General features: G+C 44.6%; 2 protein-coding genes across 3 annotated transcripts; both read left to right on the top strand.

Annotated features, from left to right (window-relative positions):
* Nucleotides 1-347: 347 nt before the first annotated feature.
* LOC112852354 (C-type lectin domain family 4 member G-like) lies at nucleotides 348-5,065 on the top strand. Of its 2 annotated transcripts, none has more exons than XM_086698769.1 (7): nucleotides 348-449; nucleotides 615-725; nucleotides 956-1,009; nucleotides 1,091-1,180; nucleotides 1,519-1,670; nucleotides 2,536-2,639; nucleotides 4,413-5,065. In XM_086698769.1, exons 1-7 carry the CDS (start codon nucleotides 413-415, stop codon nucleotides 4,537-4,539), a joined length of 675 nt encoding a protein of 224 aa, XP_086554895.1. In that variant the 5' UTR covers nucleotides 348-412; the 3' UTR covers nucleotides 4,540-5,065. The 2 variants fall into 2 exon arrangements, with proteins under 2 accessions (XP_086554895.1, XP_086554896.1); XM_086698770.1 differs by having other exon boundaries at nucleotides 370-449; nucleotides 620-725.
* A 5,044-nt stretch (nucleotides 5,066-10,109) lies between these two features.
* On the top strand, nucleotides 10,110-11,045 carry LOC147583687 (olfactory receptor 1M1-like). Its single transcript, XM_086684682.1, has one exon. It carries the CDS (start codon nucleotides 10,110-10,112, stop codon nucleotides 11,043-11,045), a length of 936 nt encoding a protein of 311 aa, XP_086540808.1.
* The last annotated feature ends 5,872 nt before the right edge of the window (nucleotides 11,046-16,917 follow it).

Here is a 16,917-nt window from a genome sequence, read left to right as displayed (position 1 = left end):
ACTCCAGTGCTGAAATTACTACAATTTTATCTCTGAGAAAATGGGGGATTTTTTGAAACAAATGGAACCAGAAGCCTAAAGGTGCAAATGCACCACAAACTTCGAAGCAGATTTCTGGGGCGGCTACTGTCCCCCGAACCGAGAGAGAAATGACAGCTGCAGAGAATACTTGGGACAGAACACCTTTTCCAAGATGCTAATGCCATCTCCCGGTGGCGTGAATTGGTGATAAGCCATCTAGAGACCTTGGGGGCCTCACTGAGCCAGGAAGGAAACATCTGATGGTTTACGTGGGGGGTGGCATTTCCTAGTATAGGATGGGCGTGTCTTCAACAATAACCAGAAGGGCTGTGGGTAGCTAGACCAGAAGGAGCTGCAGCCACAGGTGAACACACGCACAGGACCTCACACCATGGAAAGAAAATATCCGCCCATCCAGGGGGAACCGGGTGAGTCAAGAGGCCCAGGGCAGGAGTAGGTGCCCTCAGTACCAGCGACTGCTCCTTGCTTCCCACTCCAGGGCATGGTTCAGGCCCATCCCTCATCCCTCCACATTCCTGGCATGATCCTGGCAGACCATGTGCACCGCCTCATACTTGCCGCATTCCCCGCAGCACAGAGGGACCAAAGGCTGCCCCAGGATGACCCCTGGAAGTTTTTCTGCCTGGCAATGACTCTGATGCTGCTTCTGTTCGACCTCATCCTAGGTGTGGTCCTGGCTGAGGGTAAGGTGGTGAGCCAGTGGGAAATGGGTGATCACATGGACCGAGTCTTGAGAAGCAGGCCCTACAGGGCTGGGGCAGAGATGGGTCAGTAAGGGGGTGGCTGGACTGCATCGCTGGACTTCATGATTTTAGAGGGGACCTGCCCTCCTCGTCTTAGCCTGCAGTTTGGGGAGTGGGAAAAGAACCAGGTGCTGAAAGGTCTAGAGCACATCAGCACGTGTCTCTCCTAGTACTGCTGTTCTCCAACAAGATGCAGGAAGACCTCAAGCAAATGGACATCCAATGTGAGTGCTGAACGAAACGGAGGGCTTCCTTCCCACACGCACCACCAGGTCTTGATCCGCCTTTCTCTGTGGGCCTCTTAGTTGTGCAGGGTCTGGCAGATGCTGGGCACGAGCGGGACATCGTGTGGGGAGAGGTGTTCCGGCAAACGGAAGCTGTGCGGGCAGGCAACGGTAAGGAGGCAGGGTGGGCTGGGTGGTGGGAACTGGGAGTTGGAAGAGGACTGCTGTTGTCTTCAGCCCTGCTGATGGTAGTGGTTCTTATAACACACGAGCGGGTGTTGGGTTGTTTTAATCGATCCTCTGTCAAGGTGGATGCCAACATAAAGTGTGAGGCCCCTTGCATGTATCACTCTGCCATCTGGTAAGGCCCGGCTCTTGCATGAACACATGGGAAGCTACTGTGCTCATTTTGGCAAAGAGGCACGGATGAACAGGTTTGGATCATTTCACCTCTGGAGGCCAGTGCAGCCTGTAGCCTCAACAGAGCTGATGTCCCTCCCCTTCTCCAGAATCCTCCTGCGAGCCCTGCCGTGAAAACTGGATGGCATTTCAGGGCTCCTGCTATCAATTTTCCACACAAGAACTGAGCTGGTTCAAAGCCAAGGATCACTGTGCAGAGAAGGGTGCTCACCTGGTCATCATCAACAGCCAAGCAGAGCAGGTGAGAAGCAGGGAGGGGTGCTCTGGACACCCGTCAAGTCATTGCAATCTCATGTCCTTTTTCCCTGTAGGATCCAGTGCAAATCCTGCATTCTGTCCTTCATAATGTCCTTCCGCTGTTTCAGCATGCAGCGTTGCCCAGTATTCAGTCCTGCTTCTGAATGATTCTTCATGGTGGCCCTTCTGTCTGGAATGCTTCCTTCTATCTACCTGGACAGCTCCTACCTGTTCTTCATCAGATCAAACTTTGTCCTTCAACATCCTTCCCACCCCCTCTTCCTTAATACTGGACTATGCTGCCAGATCCCTGGTTCATCTCCTTGCACATGGAGAACTTCCCGGCTAGGGGTGGTTCTGACTCATTCTTGAGTCCATACTGCCTGGAACCAGATTGGACACACTCAGTATGGTTCAGCGGACTCAATGTTTGTCAGTGGAATCCAACTGATTGCCAGAACATTTTATATGGAGTAGTGTCCAGATTCCTCACCCTGTTAACCATGCCCTTGAATAATCCTATCTACCCTTTAACCAGGCAGTGCTCATCTAGGAGCCATACTGGGCTCTTCTTCCCTCATTGAAGTTTCAGAAAATCCTGGAAGGCACCTGCCATTTTTATCCCCATTTTACAAATGAAAAGCCTGAGGACTGTAAGTGTCCATAATTTGCTAATTACACAGGTCATAATAATGGTGGAAATGGTCATCTACCTAGAGCTTTAAGCCAATGTGTTCAGTGGTGACATTGGAGGACATCCTTGCCCATGGGGTCCCCTAGGTCTTAGTCCCTTTCATGGATGGCTTCCACTGCCATTCTCACCTCTGGATGTAGTCTTTCCTGACTTACTTTGCCTTCTTCTCATGCAGAAATTCCTGAGTCCAAAGGAAAATAATGGCTACTGGATTGGCCTCAGGAAACAATACCCAAAGGGCATTCACAAGTGGCAAGATGGCTCAGTCCCTACCTTCATGTGAGTGTCTCTGTTGGACTCAGAACACCTGAGCTTGTCTGTCCCATTGAATCTTGAAGACATCTTCCCACAGATTCTCAAATTGCCTCAAGGGTCTGATTTTGGCCTGAACCAAACTTCCTGTCATATTTCCAGTTGTCATGCTTATTGCTATTTTGTTAGCTGCAGATGTGTGTGTGTGTGTGTGTGTGTGTGTGTGTGTGTAAAAACCATAATTAAACAACATTAAATAGGAAGTTCTTTATTGTAGGAAGTCTCAGTGCCTTTAATACATTGAAGAGAATTGTACACTCTAAGGAGGGAGTAGACAGTGTGTGAGGTACCAAGCTTATTGAGAGGCACAGCTCATCTGGATATATCTGGAGCTTCTAGTGTCCTATAGAACACACCCAAGGAATCACTCCCAGGGGATCCAGTCCTAACCCCTCCACGTATGATTCAATGACCTCACATTCTGGTCATCATCTGTTTTTGGACTTTTTTCGTGTCTACACACTTTATCAGAACCACACGCTAAGCCTCCTGGACCATCTTGAGTACATCTGCTATCTCTTTCACTTCCACTGCTTCTGCCTCAGCTCAGGTCAGGACAATTGCTGTATATCCTGTACTTAGTCTTACCTTCATCAACCCATGCTCTAGTCAAGTTCAAGGGGCCATCCTCCTAAAACACGCCCTTGATATACTTTTTGGAAACACCCGATTCCTCAGTGCCACATGGATAACCTAGAATCTTCAGATGGCACCTTTCAATTCCCACATAGTGGGTGCCAATTCATCTTTATACCCACATCTCCTACACTCCCAAGGGCTCTCCACCCCCTTGCCACAGCTATGTGGTAAATGACTCATCTTTTTCGATATTGTCTTGTATCTTATCTTTATACTTTTGTTCCTGCCATGTCATCTATCTGGAACATCTTTCACTGGCTCGTGTCAAGCTTCATGGAAGAACCCATCCTGTGCCCAGCATGAATTAATCCAACTCCCTTAATATCCCAGTCATACCCTATGTAGAATTTTGTAGCTGTGTTAATTATGATCTTCCTTTGCCTATGTATGTCTTGCCCATCAGACAGGCTGCTACTTTAGGGCAGAACAGGCTTCCAACACATGGGTGTGTCTCCAGTTTCCAGTACAGGGCTTGGTACACAGCAGGTGCACAATGAACTATATTGGAATTAATGAGTGAGTGAGTGTTATAAGCATTTCAAGAAATGTTTAGGAAAGAGAGTATGGGATCATTTGACAGACTTGTCACCTGTTATACACCAGACATTCAAATGCATCATGTTCTCAAACTTAATCTCAGAGATCCAGGGATGTTAAGTCATTTGTCCAGTTTGGCCTCATTTGTTTCATTTATAATTCAAGAAGTTGCACCAGATGATTATTATAAAACAGTGGTGCTCAAAAGGTGGTGATTTCTTCCTAGAGACATCTGGCACTGCAATATTTTTGGTTGTCACAATGGAGAGTGGGTAGAGACCAGCCATGCCACTCAATGTCCTACAGTGCCCAGGATGGCCCCACACAACAGATAATGATAAAGCTCCCGATGTAAATATTTCCTTCATGTAAACACAGTGCTGTAATATATGGTTAGGATATTATACTTTTAGGATTAGTCACATATCCCCAAGGAAAGACCTTTGCCAGTAGCCTTATTCTCTTCTGGGATCTTGTTGGTGAGCCCAGCTGGGCATGGCTGAGTGTGGCTTGCCCAGCACTGTGGTTAAGGGACTGGGCTGATCCTTGTGTTTGTTTTCACAGCAACTGGCATGATACCAGATCTTCTCACTATGACTGTGCCTTCCTGATGGGTTCTGGCTCTTGGTCCTCTACTACGTGCTATGCGTATTGGTATCATTGGATATGTGAGAAGCCACAGGTCTGCTGAGATGTCCCTTTCCTCTGTCTTCAGTCTTGGGAAAGATTGTCTTGATATGTGACCTCATAACAATTCCCCAGCTTGGCTGCAGAAAAGGGGGTCTCCTGAAAGCCCTAGTCCTCTTGGTAGTGTTGTCTCCCTTTCTTTCCCTTACTTCTAAATTTTGTTGGGGTACATGTAAAATAACACCAGGATGAAACAATGAGCAAAATATATCGTGTAGGACATTCTACAAGACAAATAATCTAGTTTTGAAAAAAAAATGACAGAAAGGCAAATGTCATATTATTAGATATGATAAAATAAAATATAAATAGATAAAATAAAAGAGTCTTAACTGAGAATAAACTGAGAGTTGATGGGGGGTGGGAAGGAGGGGAAAGTGGGTGATGGGCATTGAGGAGGGCACCTGTTGGGAGGAGCACTGGGTGGTGTATGGAAACCAATTTGACAATAAATTTCATATTAATTAAAAACACAAATAAAATTTGAATCTCATATAAAAAAATAAAAGAGTCTTAATGACGTAACTCAATTAATGTGTATACCATGTTTGGATTTTTATTAGAAAAAGCTGGAAAAAAATCACAATATTTGAGTATGGATTGTATATCAGGAAACATTAAGGCATTTTTATTTATTTGTTAGGTGTGCTAATGGCATGGCATAGACAGATGGTGGATGGATGAATAGATAGATAGATAGAGATATATCACTATATGTTAGTAATCTATACTAACATGAACATGGGTAATACAGAGGGGTACATTTGTGTACTCTGTGGGATGTTCTTTAAAATGATAAACCAGGGGTGCCTGGGTGGCTCAGTCGGTTAAGCGTCCGACTGCAGCTCAGGTCACGATCTCGCAATCCGTGAGTTCGAGCCCCGCTTCGGGCTCTGGGCTAATGGCTCAGAGCCTGGAGCCTGCTTCCGATTCTGTGTCTCCCTCTCTCTGCCCCTCCCTCGTTCATGCTCTGTCTCTCTCTGTCTCAAAAATAAATAAATGTTAAAAAAAATTAAAAAAAATAAAATGATAAACCAAATAAGGGGGAAGATTGTAAGAAACTCAATTGGTTGAGTGTTTATAATTATTAAACCTTGAGACACAGGAGTTCATCATTTATTCTGTCTAATTTGTGCCTACAGGAACATTCCACATAAAATTTTAAATTAGTCAATGCAATTCATAGTAACTTGTATAAGGTAAACATGATTCAGAAAGAAACTCAGCAAACTTGTGGTAGAACAGAAATGTCTGAATCTAGAAGTGAGATCTATGTAGAGTCCTACTATAAATATCATATTTCACAGTGTGGCATTGAGAACATTCCATTTTAGCTTGGGAACAATGTATGGATTTCTATAGTTACGGATTTCTCTTCAACATTATCCTGGGGGTCCTAGACAAAGCAGTACTATACCTCTCCCCCCCTCCCCCCAGAAAAAAAACCCAAGAAACAAAAGTACTAAAATTTGGGAAAGAAGATACAAAACCATCAGTTTTCACACACGATACCCTTGTTTTCACAGAGACACCAAGGCTGCTGCTCACACCTTTAGAATTTAGAAGTGTCTGCCAAATTTTCTGCATTCAGAGTCGGTATAGGGATTGTGTTTTATGAGCCAAGAGCAAATCGATAGACAAAGAAATATTTGGAAAATATCACACCATTGCACAAAAACGTTAAGTGACCTTCAGAACCACAGACATTCCGATGTCTTTAAGCGAAAAATTAGAGACTATGCATGAAGACACAGGCACTCACTATAGCAGGAATGATGGGATATTACATGTTTAGTGTGGCTCTACCCACATAACAAATACTTAATACATTATAACCATTATTGGTAATAAGATATTTAAAAGTTTCATCATGGAAAACATTGAGTACCACACCTTCCTCTGTCAATCAAGAGGGATGAATCTGAAAAAAGCCACTATTCTTGGGACCAACTATTTTCCCACAGAGGCATGCTCTCTAGACTCAGAGGCACGCTAGGGAGGATGAGCTAATTTTATTCCCTCTAACAAGATTCTCTGGGGATCACGCTTCAGGAGGTCAGAGAGTCTGGTATAAACCTGTTGGTGGTGCCCCTGCTTTGGCTCCCAGAGAAAACATGCTCCTCCTCTACAGTCAGAAGACAATGTGGAGGCAGCAGTGGCCCCTCCCCCCTGGAAACACAACACCCATGGGCTGAGAGGTCCTGGGATCTGCCAGAGGTAGAGCAGCCACTGGTCAAGTAAGTGTGTCAAGAAGACAAGCTGTAGAGGCATGGTCTCAGGTCTCAACTTCCTCCCTGGAACTTCTCCTCAAAGGTCAGGGAGCTGCCTGCACAGTGTTCCCCACCAAAACTTTAGAGTGCCTGGTGTCATAGCCTCGTGGGTGGACAGGGTGTTTGAGCTGGTCAAGAGAGTGGTCAAGAGAATTCAGCCAGAGCTCAGACTGAATTCTAACTCCATGCAGAAGTGAGGTGTGGAGCCTCAGCTGCCTGCCCCATGCACTTGTGGAGGGTTAAGTGGGGGTGCTACATGTCAAGTGGGTTAGCTCAACTGTGGATTTGCATCAAATAAGCATCATTGTCCTGCTCAAAGTTAGTCAGTTTGGGCAGGTGCTGGGGGAGGAGAGAGCAGGGGTTTCAACCTAATTCAGCGGTCCTCAATGGAGGGCAATTTCAATCCCTTCCCAAGGGGCCGTGAGATGTTTCTTCTTGTTGCAGCTGGAGTGGAGGGGGTGCTACTGACCAGGGGTGTCGCTCAATATCCTGCAAATATACACAAGGCGGTCCCCACCACAAAAAATGATCTGGCCCCAAATGTGTGCAGACTCCAGGATGAGAATCCCTGGGGCTTGAGCTGTGAAGTTGGATTGGACCCGGGTCTGCATTTCCACAGGCTCACTGGCTGCAGGGCTGTGGGAGGCGAGAGTGGCCATGGGGAGACCAGGGGATGATAGATCACCCACCTGGGAGTCTGTAGTGAACTCGCGCTGGGAATGAACCTCCTGCTTCTGTCCAAGAGATTAAGATGATGTTTAAAAGTCCACAAATTCAGAATCACTGGGATGTGAGAGGCAGGACAGGAGTGGCGGGCAGTGCCCATTGCTTGACTTGGTTGTCCAGGTTGTGCACCCCATGGAATGCCACAGTGCAAAAAAACTCCCAGGGCCAACTTCAGCGGCTTTGGCAGGGGGATCCCATTTCAGACCTCGCGAGACGGGATTGCCTGGGGTGGGGGCGGTGTCTGGGAGTGATGTCCAGGAAACAGCAGGATAATCAAGCAGGAATTGGAAAAGAGGTGGATGCTGAGTCAGAAATTCAGAATGAATTTAATCCATTGAATAAAAAGTGTAAGTAAGTATGGAAGACAATTGAGACTGCCCTCTGCCCCCCCACCCCCGCCGCCCCATGCCCCCACACTAAGACACCTGCCACCTGTAATATAAACATTTTCTGGGGTGCCTGGGTGGGTGGCTCCGTTGGTTAACTGTCTGATTCTTGGTTTTGTCTCAGGTCATGAGTTCACAGTTTGAGAGTTCAAGCCCCGTGTTGGGCTCTGCGCTAACAGAGTGGAGCCTGCTTGCAGTTCTCTTTCTGTCTGCCCCTCCTGGGCTCTCTCCCTCTCAAAATACATAAATAAACTTAAAGAACAAAACCCCCAAATAAATATTTTCATAACTCAGATGTACCCTGAACATGCCTTGCCATATGGTATGTGGATTGCAGAGTGAACAGCATGGGGGAGTCCATAGATACAAAAAACAAAAACAAAAACAAAACACCAGCCAACCCAGATATTCACTCTTTTTCTCAGCCTTCCATGGATAAAGATGACTGGATAGCTTTGGAGAGTCTATGGTCGTTCACAAATGTGTAATGTTGCTCCCAGGGTGAGATTTCTGCCACCCCACCCCCTTAACACCAGGCTTGGCCACTGAAGTGTGGGTGGAGGTGAGAGAAGGCTGTTTCCTGGTAAAAAGCTCTTTGGAGCCAGCCTACCCTTCACTTTTTCCATTGCTGTGATAACTGGCAGTGCCCCAGACACAGAGGTTTGTCTCTCTGCCTGAGTTCTGGACTGAGTTCATCACGAAGCACAGCCATAGCAACCTATGATGGGCCTGCAGCCCGAGAGGGAAATAAACCTTCAGTGCTGTCAGCCACCAAGATTTGGGCGTGTATGTTGCTGGAGTGTACCTTAGCCTAAGTGGACTCAGAGTCAGTGGGCTGCCCAGGGTCCGGGTAACGCAAGCAGTGCCTGGGACATGGGGCCAGAATTTGTGGGCAAATAAAGATTGTCTCCAACACTGACGCTAAGAAGCATAAAATGAATGAAATTAGCTCCCTTTGGAAATAACCTGCACCAAGATATAATTAATCTGCGCATGCTCTTACAGCCTGACAATGAGACTGATGGAAAAGATACGTGTCCTTTGTAACATTTTAGAGTGTGCCTTTAAAAGAAGCTTCTGTAGAGCTCCACACGAATTGTCTCATTTACTCCTCCCAAGAAACTGAGGCTGTGGGAGTGTCTGTCACTGGCTAACACAGCCAATGAGTGTCAGAGATGGTATTCAAGCAGGGTCTGTTGGAACCCTTGCTCTCGGCCACTAAGAGGTCTTAAAATTCATGAGGTTCAGCATTTTCTGTATTCACCCACCACATCTTCACAACTATGTGGAGCAGGTACTATTATTAGCCTCATTTTAAAGATGAGAAAACTAAGGCACAGAGAAGTTAAGTAACTTGCCTAACTCACACAGCTGGTAAGAGGCAGAGCTAAGATTTAACCCCAGGCTGTCTGCCTTCAGAATTGATGCCCTTACTCACAATTGAAAATATATTAAAAATGAATGAAAAAATAAAAAAGAAATAAAAAAATATTTTCATTTTAATTTTTTAAGTCTATTTATTTATATTGAGAGAGACAGAGAGAGCATGAGCTGGGGAGGGGCAGAGAGAGGAAGAGAGGAAGAATCCCAAGCAGGCTCCATGCGCAGACCCCGACACAGGGCTCGAACACATGAACTGTGAGATTATGACCTGAACCGAAGTCAAGAGTTGGATGTCCAAGTGACCAGGTGCCCTTATTTTTATTATTTTTTTAAACAAGTCTTGTAAATAGTAAGTATTTTATTTAGGCTATTTATTTGGTTTATTTCTTCCCCCTATCTTTCGTGAGTCATAATTGGCAGGTAGAAATGTATATAATTAGGGTATACAACTTGATACTTTGATATGTGCCTAACTGTGAAATAGTCACCGCGATCAAGCTACTTAACATATATCACTCTTTATCTTGATAGCATCACTGGAAATTCCCAGTAATAAAAATAACTGTCCACATTACACGTTAGGTATGGATTTAAGGCCCTTGTACACAGTTTTATCACTTAATCCTTGTAATGATCCTAAGAGGTTAGAATTATTAGTTCCTTAAGCACATGAGGAAACAGGCTCAGAGAGGTTAGTGAGAGGAACCCTGAAGGCTGGGTGGGAAGGACAGTAAGGCGATGATCCATTTCTTCCTCCAGAGTCCACTCACTGTTGACGCCCTTGTTTCTGGCCTCAGAACTGCCCGGATATGGAGAATCAGACACGAGTCTTCGAATTCATCCTCCTCGGCCTCTCCGAGCAGCCCCTACAGCAGCAGGTGCTCATTGGTATGTCCTGCAGCCTGTATCTGATCGGATGCATGGGGAATCTGCTCACCATCCTGGCCATCCTCTTGGACCCTCACCTCCACAGCCCCATGTACTTCTTCCTCAGCAACTTGTCTCTTCTGGACATCTGTTTTACCTCCACCACCGTCCCCAAGATGCTGGTGAACTATCTGTGCAGACACAGCACCATCTCCCCCCAGGCTTGCCTGGCCCAGATGTATTTCTTCATTGCCTTTGGGGCAGCGGAAAGCATCCTTCTCTCAGTCATGGCTTATGACCGCTACCTGGCCATCTGCTGCCCGCTGCACTACATGACAATCATGAACGTCCTTCGTTGTGCCTTGCTAGTGACTGTGCCCTGGACCTCAGCAAACCTCATCTCCATGGTCCATACCATCCTGATGACCCGCTTGTCCTTTTGCACCAATAGGATCCCACACTTTTTCTGTGACATTAATGCCTTGATCAAGCTTTCCTGTTCCAACGCGCAAGTCAACGAGATGTTGATGCTGGTCCTTGGGGGTTCGGTGGTTCTGATGTCTTGTGTGTGTATCATGGCCTCTTATACACCTATTGCTGTGGCTGTGTGGAAGGTGCCCTCAGCCCAGGGGAAGTGGAAAGCTTTCTCTACCTGTAGCTCTCACCTTTGTGTCATCTCTCTCTTCTATGGGACTATTATTGGGGTCTACTTCAACCCTGCATCCACACACACCACCCAGAGGGACATGGTAGCCACAGTGATGTACACCATGGTCACCCCCATGCTGAACCCCTTCATCTACAGCCTTCGGAACCGCGATCTGAAGGGTGCCCTCAGGAAACTTCTCAAAGGAAACCACTTGGCTAAGCCTCTTTGAAGACTCTTTTTAGACCCAATTCCTTTTGAAATAAACTAATTTTTTCCCAATTTTTGAACTCAGGGTGTTTTTTCCCCTTTTTTATTTTTTATATTAAATTTTTTTTAATGCTTTATTTATTTTTGAGAAAGAGAGAGACAGAGTGTGAGCAGGGAAGAGGCAGAGAGAGAGAGGGAGGCACAGAATCTCAAGCAGGCTCTAGGCTCTGAGCTGTCAGCACAGAGCCCGACGTGGAGCTTGAACCCATGAACTGTGAGATCATGACCTCAGCTGAAGTTGGACGCTTAACCCACTGAGCCACCCAGGCGCCCCATTTTCCCTTTTTTTTAAAGGTAGAAACCAAGTTTTATTCTTCATTCTTCATGTAAGCATTTTATTTTATTCTTCATTCTTCATGTAAGCATTTTATTTTTTGTTGAATTATTTGACATAGAACATTATGTAAATTGAGGTTGTACATGTTCATTCAATACATTTATATATTGTAATATGATTGCCAGTATAGCAATATTTAGCACCTCTATCACATTACATAATTACCCTTTCTTGTTAATGGCTGAGATAATTAAGTAGTCTTTTAGCAAGTTTGATGATTGTAGTATAATATTGTCTATATTCATTACACTGTGCATTAGACCTGTCTTATTTACCACTCATTGCAAGTTTGTACCCTTAAACAACATCAGTCTTATCCCTGCACCCTCCCTCCCCTGGCAACCACCACTCTATTTTTTCTAGATTCCAAGTGTAAGTAATATTGCACTGTGCATGCTTTTCTCTGACTTATCTCACTTAGCATAATGTACTCACGTCCATCCATGTTGTCACAAAGGCAGGATATCTTCCTATCTCACAGCTGAATTATACTCTATTGTGTGTGTGTGTGTGTGTGTGTGTGTGTGTGTGTGTGTGTATCACCTTTTTTGCCCACTCATCCCTTGATGGGCATTTAGGTTGTTTCCATATCTTGGCTATTGTGAATGATGATGCAATAAATAGAGGAGTGCATATATCTCTTCAAGATTCTGTTTTCACTTCTTTTGGGTATATACCCAGAAGTGGAATTGCTGGATTGTAGAGTAGACCTGTTTTTAATTTTTGAGGAACCTCCGTGTTGTTTTCCATAGTGGTTGGACCAATTTACATTCCCACCAACAGTGCACCAGGGTTCGCTCTTCACTACATCCTCCCTGACACCTGTTGTCTTTTGTCTTTTGAGGTGGTATCTCATTGTGGTTTTGACTTACATTTCCCTGATGTTGAGCATCCTCTCGTGTGCTTGTTAGCCAATTTGATGTCCTCTTTGGAAAAATATCTATTTAGTTTGCCCCCCTTCCCATTTAAGTTGGATTGTTTGTGTTTTTGTCATTAAGTTGTATGAGTTCTTTACACATTTTGGGTTAACGTTTATCCAATATACGGTTTGCAAAAATTTTCTCCCAATTTTTTGATTGTCTTTTCATTCTGTCAATTGTTTCTTTTCCTGTGCAGAAGTCTTTGAGTTTGCTGATTTTTGCTTTTGCTGTTTATGCTTTTGGTGTCATATCCAAGAAATCATTGCCGAGACCCATGTTGAGGGGCTTCTTCTAAGAGTTTTATGGTATTGAGTCTTATGCTTAAGTCTTTGATCCATTTCAAGTTAATTTTTGTGAGTGGTGTGAAATAGAGTCCCCATTTCATTGCTTCGTGTGGCCTATCCAGTTTCCACACACCATCTGTTGAAGAGAGTATCCTGTCTCCATTGGATGTTTTTGGCTCCCTTGTTGAATTTTAGTTGAAATTAAAAGCTTTTCATGGTGTTTTTTCTTGGTTCACAGACACAACATTAAAAAATTAAAAAAAGTATCCCCTTACAAATTTTTGTTAATGTTTATTTTTGAGAGAGAGAGAGAGAGAGAGAATGAGCAGGGGAGGGGCAGAGAGAGAGAGAGAGAGAGAGAGAGAGAATCCGAAGCAGGATCCAGGCTCTGAGCTGTCAGCACAGAGCCCGAAGCAGGGCTCAAACTCATGAACCGTGAGATCGTGACCTGAGCTGAAGTCGGACACACCCAGGTGCCCATAAAAAAGGTATCCCCTTTTTCATTCCTTCAGTCCTTTTGATGACACCCTGAGAATATTTTGATTTGATGTTACTATGCCTACAACACTTTCCCCATGACATCCCTTTGGAAAGTGAGAAGGAGGGTCTTTGGCTCAGAGCCTTCAGCAGGCAACAGTAGCTAGCTAGAATTTAAACAATATTCTTTAATTTTTAAGATGTTCTCTTTTTACTCTTATCTTCTGTATCAGTTGGGGTTCAGGTGGGAAAAGATAAAGTGTGCTCTCGCTTGCACACTTATTTATGTCCGATAGTTTGGGTTTTCTTTTTTTTTTTTAAATTTTTTTTCAGTGTTTATTTATTTTTGGGACAGAGAGAGACAGAGCATGAACGGGGGAGGGGCAGAGAGAGAGGGAGACACAGAATCGGAAACAGGCTCCAGGCTCTGAGCCATCAGCCCAGAGCCCGACGCGGGGCTCGAACTCCCGGACCGCGAGATCGTGACCTGGCTGAAGTCGGTCGCTTAACTGACTGCGCCACCCAGGCGCCCCTAGTTTGGGTTTTCTATGTACAATAGTGATCTATTAGGTTCTAATGAAGAACTTTAAAGGCTTAACAACATTCAGTAGAAAAAACCCTACCAAGTAAATAAAAGCATTGCTAGTACCTGGATGTACTTTGACTCAAATAACAGGAATGGGAGATACTGGATCAGACAGATTGCACGTGCAGAGTCAAGAGCAAAACACTGGGATTTCATGATGGTGGGGCACTGGCTTTAAAACCTGACAGACTTGGGTTCAAATTCCCCACTCCCTCATGAATAGGTTGAATGTCTCTTATCTGCTCACTTTCCCTTTGAGTGTGAGTTTTCTCCTTCCTGGAGTGCAGGCTGTTCAATATCCCTTCTAGCCTGTTGCTGTAAAGTCAATTAGCTTCACATCTCAGCACTACTGTTTTCTCACCTGTAAACTGAAGTTAGTAATGGTTCCCCTCTCTCCAGGTGGTCATGAGAATTCCATAAAAAAACGTAAATCACTTATCAAAGGACTCCGTGCATAATAAGCATTGGACCAATCAGACTTCTGTGGCTCAAAAAAGATAGACATCACAATTTTAAAAAGCTAAAAATGTATTTAAAAAAAAATTTTTTTAACGTTTTTATTTATTTTTGAGACAGAGAGAGACAGAGCATGAACGGGGGAGGGACAGAGAGAGAGGGAGACACAGAATCAGAAGCAGGCTCCAGGCTCTGAGCCATCAGCCCAGAGCCCGACGCGGGGCTCGAACTCACGGACCGTGAGATCGTGACCTGAGCTGAAGTCGGACGCTCAACCGACTGAGCCACCCAGGCACCCCTAAAAAGCTAAAAATGTATTTTAAATGAACTATCCTTGATCGTCATCAGCAGCGTTTTTTTTTTTTTTTTTTTTCAAACAAGAGTTGCAAAGTTATTTGCGGAACTGATTTTTAAATGGTTTCAACTCTTTTCTTTCTTTCTTCTTTCTTTCTTTCTTTCTTTCTTTCTTTCTTTCTTTCTTGGAGAGAGAGTGCAAGTGAATGAATAGGGGAGGGGCAGAGGGAGAAGGAGAGAGGATCCCAACCAGCTTCATGCCCAGTGTAGACCCCAAAATGGGGCTCGATGCCACAACCCTGGTATTATGACGTGAGCTGAAACCAAGAGTCAGACATTCAACTGACTGAGCCACCTAGGCACCCCTCAACTCTTTTCGAATGGAGCCAGAAGACACTGAAAAAAAAACCAACAACCCAGAATTTGAGGCTTTGTCAATTCATGAAGAGTAACAGCATTCAGGATGGAAGAAAACATCAACATTGTAAAATCAAAGATTGTGTGGTGTTTCTGAGAATTATTGCCCACCTTTGTGCCAGATAGAGATATAAAGTGTTTATTTTTAAAGAGAAGACTTACAGAAAGAAACAAGAAAAGACTCCTTGACTGTATCTTTTGTTACTTTGTTTTTACTTTTGAGTTAATCCTTTCAACAAGTCCTATGTATCTGCTGATGTTTTGTGTTTATCACCTTACCAGACTTTGGAAAACAAAAGTCTTGTCAGAACTGAACTTTGGTGAACAAATCCCATCCCACTTACCTTCTGGATTTCTTTAGGGTAATGATCTTCCTTCTATTTATTCCCAAATCTCTGTCTCTCAGTGAACCTCTTCCCTGCCTCCTGCCTCTGGGTTCACCTCCACTGGTACGTTAGCATTTGCCAGTTTCCGTGTTATAAATCTTGCCCCGTGGCTGAAGCACCCACAGAGATGCACAGTGGCATGCCATTACATCCTAATTCCACAATACACATACAATAGTCATGAAGAGCCCCAAGAGTACAGATAATAGTGAAGTGAAATAAAATAATTAGGAAGTAATAGCTTTTGAACGGTTATTACTATTTTAGAGTTTAGGTTCTAGATTTTATTACTTTTTGACTTGCTCAATCTTTAAGCAAATTATCTCTAAGAACTTCCAATACTTGCAGATAGAAGGCTCGGTCTCAAAATTTGTAGTAATTTGTAGTTTCATAAGACCGTCATCCTTTGGTTTCAGTGCTAAGAACATCCAGTTAACCTCCCCAACAGTGACAGATGTAAGAAGAGGGGCTCAGTCCCAGATTACCCTCATTTATTTAATTTTAAGTTCAGATAGTTTACTTTTTTTTTTTAATTTTTTTTCAACGTTTTTTATTTATTTTTGGGACAGAGAGAGACAGAGCATGAACGGGGGAGGGGCAGAGAGAGAGGGAGACACAGAATCGGAAACAGGCTCCAGGCTCCGAGCCATCAGCCCAGAGCCTGACGCGGGGCTCGAACTCACGGACCGCGAGATCGTGACCTGGCTGAAGTCGGCCGCCTAACCGACTGCGCCACCCAGGCGCCCCCAGATAGTTTACTTTTAATGACAGCTGTGTTTAACAACTGGCTCACAAAATTCCTGAAAATTTAACAACTGGCTCTTGTGAGGGGGCTTGGGCTGCCTCCAGCATGTCGCTGAACATCTCCCTCTGACCCATATCCTCCAGTCATCTGATCATGTCACTTTCATGATTAAAACTCTGGGTTGACTCCCCCAGACTTCAAGAGGAAGCCATAGCTCCTTAGACCAACACCCCACCTGTGACACTCTGCCCCCTCTCCTCTGATTGGATGAATTCTTCTCATGCTTTAAGCTGGAGCTTTCCTGGTCCTGGCCCCACTGCATGCTGGCTCAGCATCCATCACAGCATATTAGGACCGTAGCTCTAATAATTTTGTCTTCCTCATCAGACTGTGTACTCCACAGAAGAAGGCATCTGGCTTCCTTCATCTTTGCATCTTGGTGTCAGGTACATAGTAAGTGCTCAATAAATATTTGCATATTTCTGACTTAGTGTGAGCATGTCTTTAAACCCAGACTAGTTCTTTTCTTTTTTTTTTTTTTAATTTTTTTTCAACATTTATTTATTTTTGGGACAGAGAGAGACAGAGCATGAACGGGGGAGGGGCAGAGAGAGAGGGAGACACAGAATCGGAAACAGGCTCCAGGCTTTGAGCCATCAGTCCGGGGCTCGAACTCACGGACCGCGAGATCGTGTCCTGGCTGAAGTCGGACGCTCAACCGACTGCGCCACCCAGGCGCCCCAAAACCCCGACTAGTTCTTTTATGCGTTGCTGCAATAGGTAAGATGCGAATTGTTCAAGTCAAAGTTCTTCCTTCTATCCTAATCATTCCCAAGTTTTAAAATTCCTCCAAAAATTTTAAGGCCATAATTGTTCACATACTTTCATGCTTTACTTCTATAGACCCTTCCAATATGCCTAAATACCCTGGG

The sequence above is a fragment of the Puma concolor genome, chromosome A2, assembly GCF_028749965.1.
Source record: "Puma concolor isolate L17-30 chromosome A2, mPumCon1.1.hap2, whole genome shotgun sequence".
NCBI classification, from domain to species: Eukaryota; Metazoa; Chordata; class Mammalia; order Carnivora; family Felidae; genus Puma; species Puma concolor.
This window is presented reverse-complemented; position numbering and strand designations above follow the sequence as displayed.

What these genes read in the sequence shown, in the direction of transcription:
- LOC112852354 (XM_086698769.1), top strand. Translation starts at nt 413, where the DNA reads ATGGAAAGAAAATATCCGCCCATCCAGGGGGAACCGG. An exon ending in AGGTGTGGTCCTGGCTGAGG is followed by an intron (nt 726 to 955) that starts GTAAGGTGGTGA and finishes TGTCTCTCCTAG; the next exon opens with TACTGCTGTTCTCCAACAAG. An exon ending in CAAGCAAATGGACATCCAAT is followed by an intron (nt 1,010 to 1,090) that starts GTGAGTGCTGAA and finishes TGGGCCTCTTAG; the next exon opens with TTGTGCAGGGTCTGGCAGAT.
- LOC147583687 (XM_086684682.1), top strand. Translation starts at nt 10,110, where the DNA reads ATGGAGAATCAGACACGAGTCTTCGAATTCATCCTCCTCGGCCTCTCC.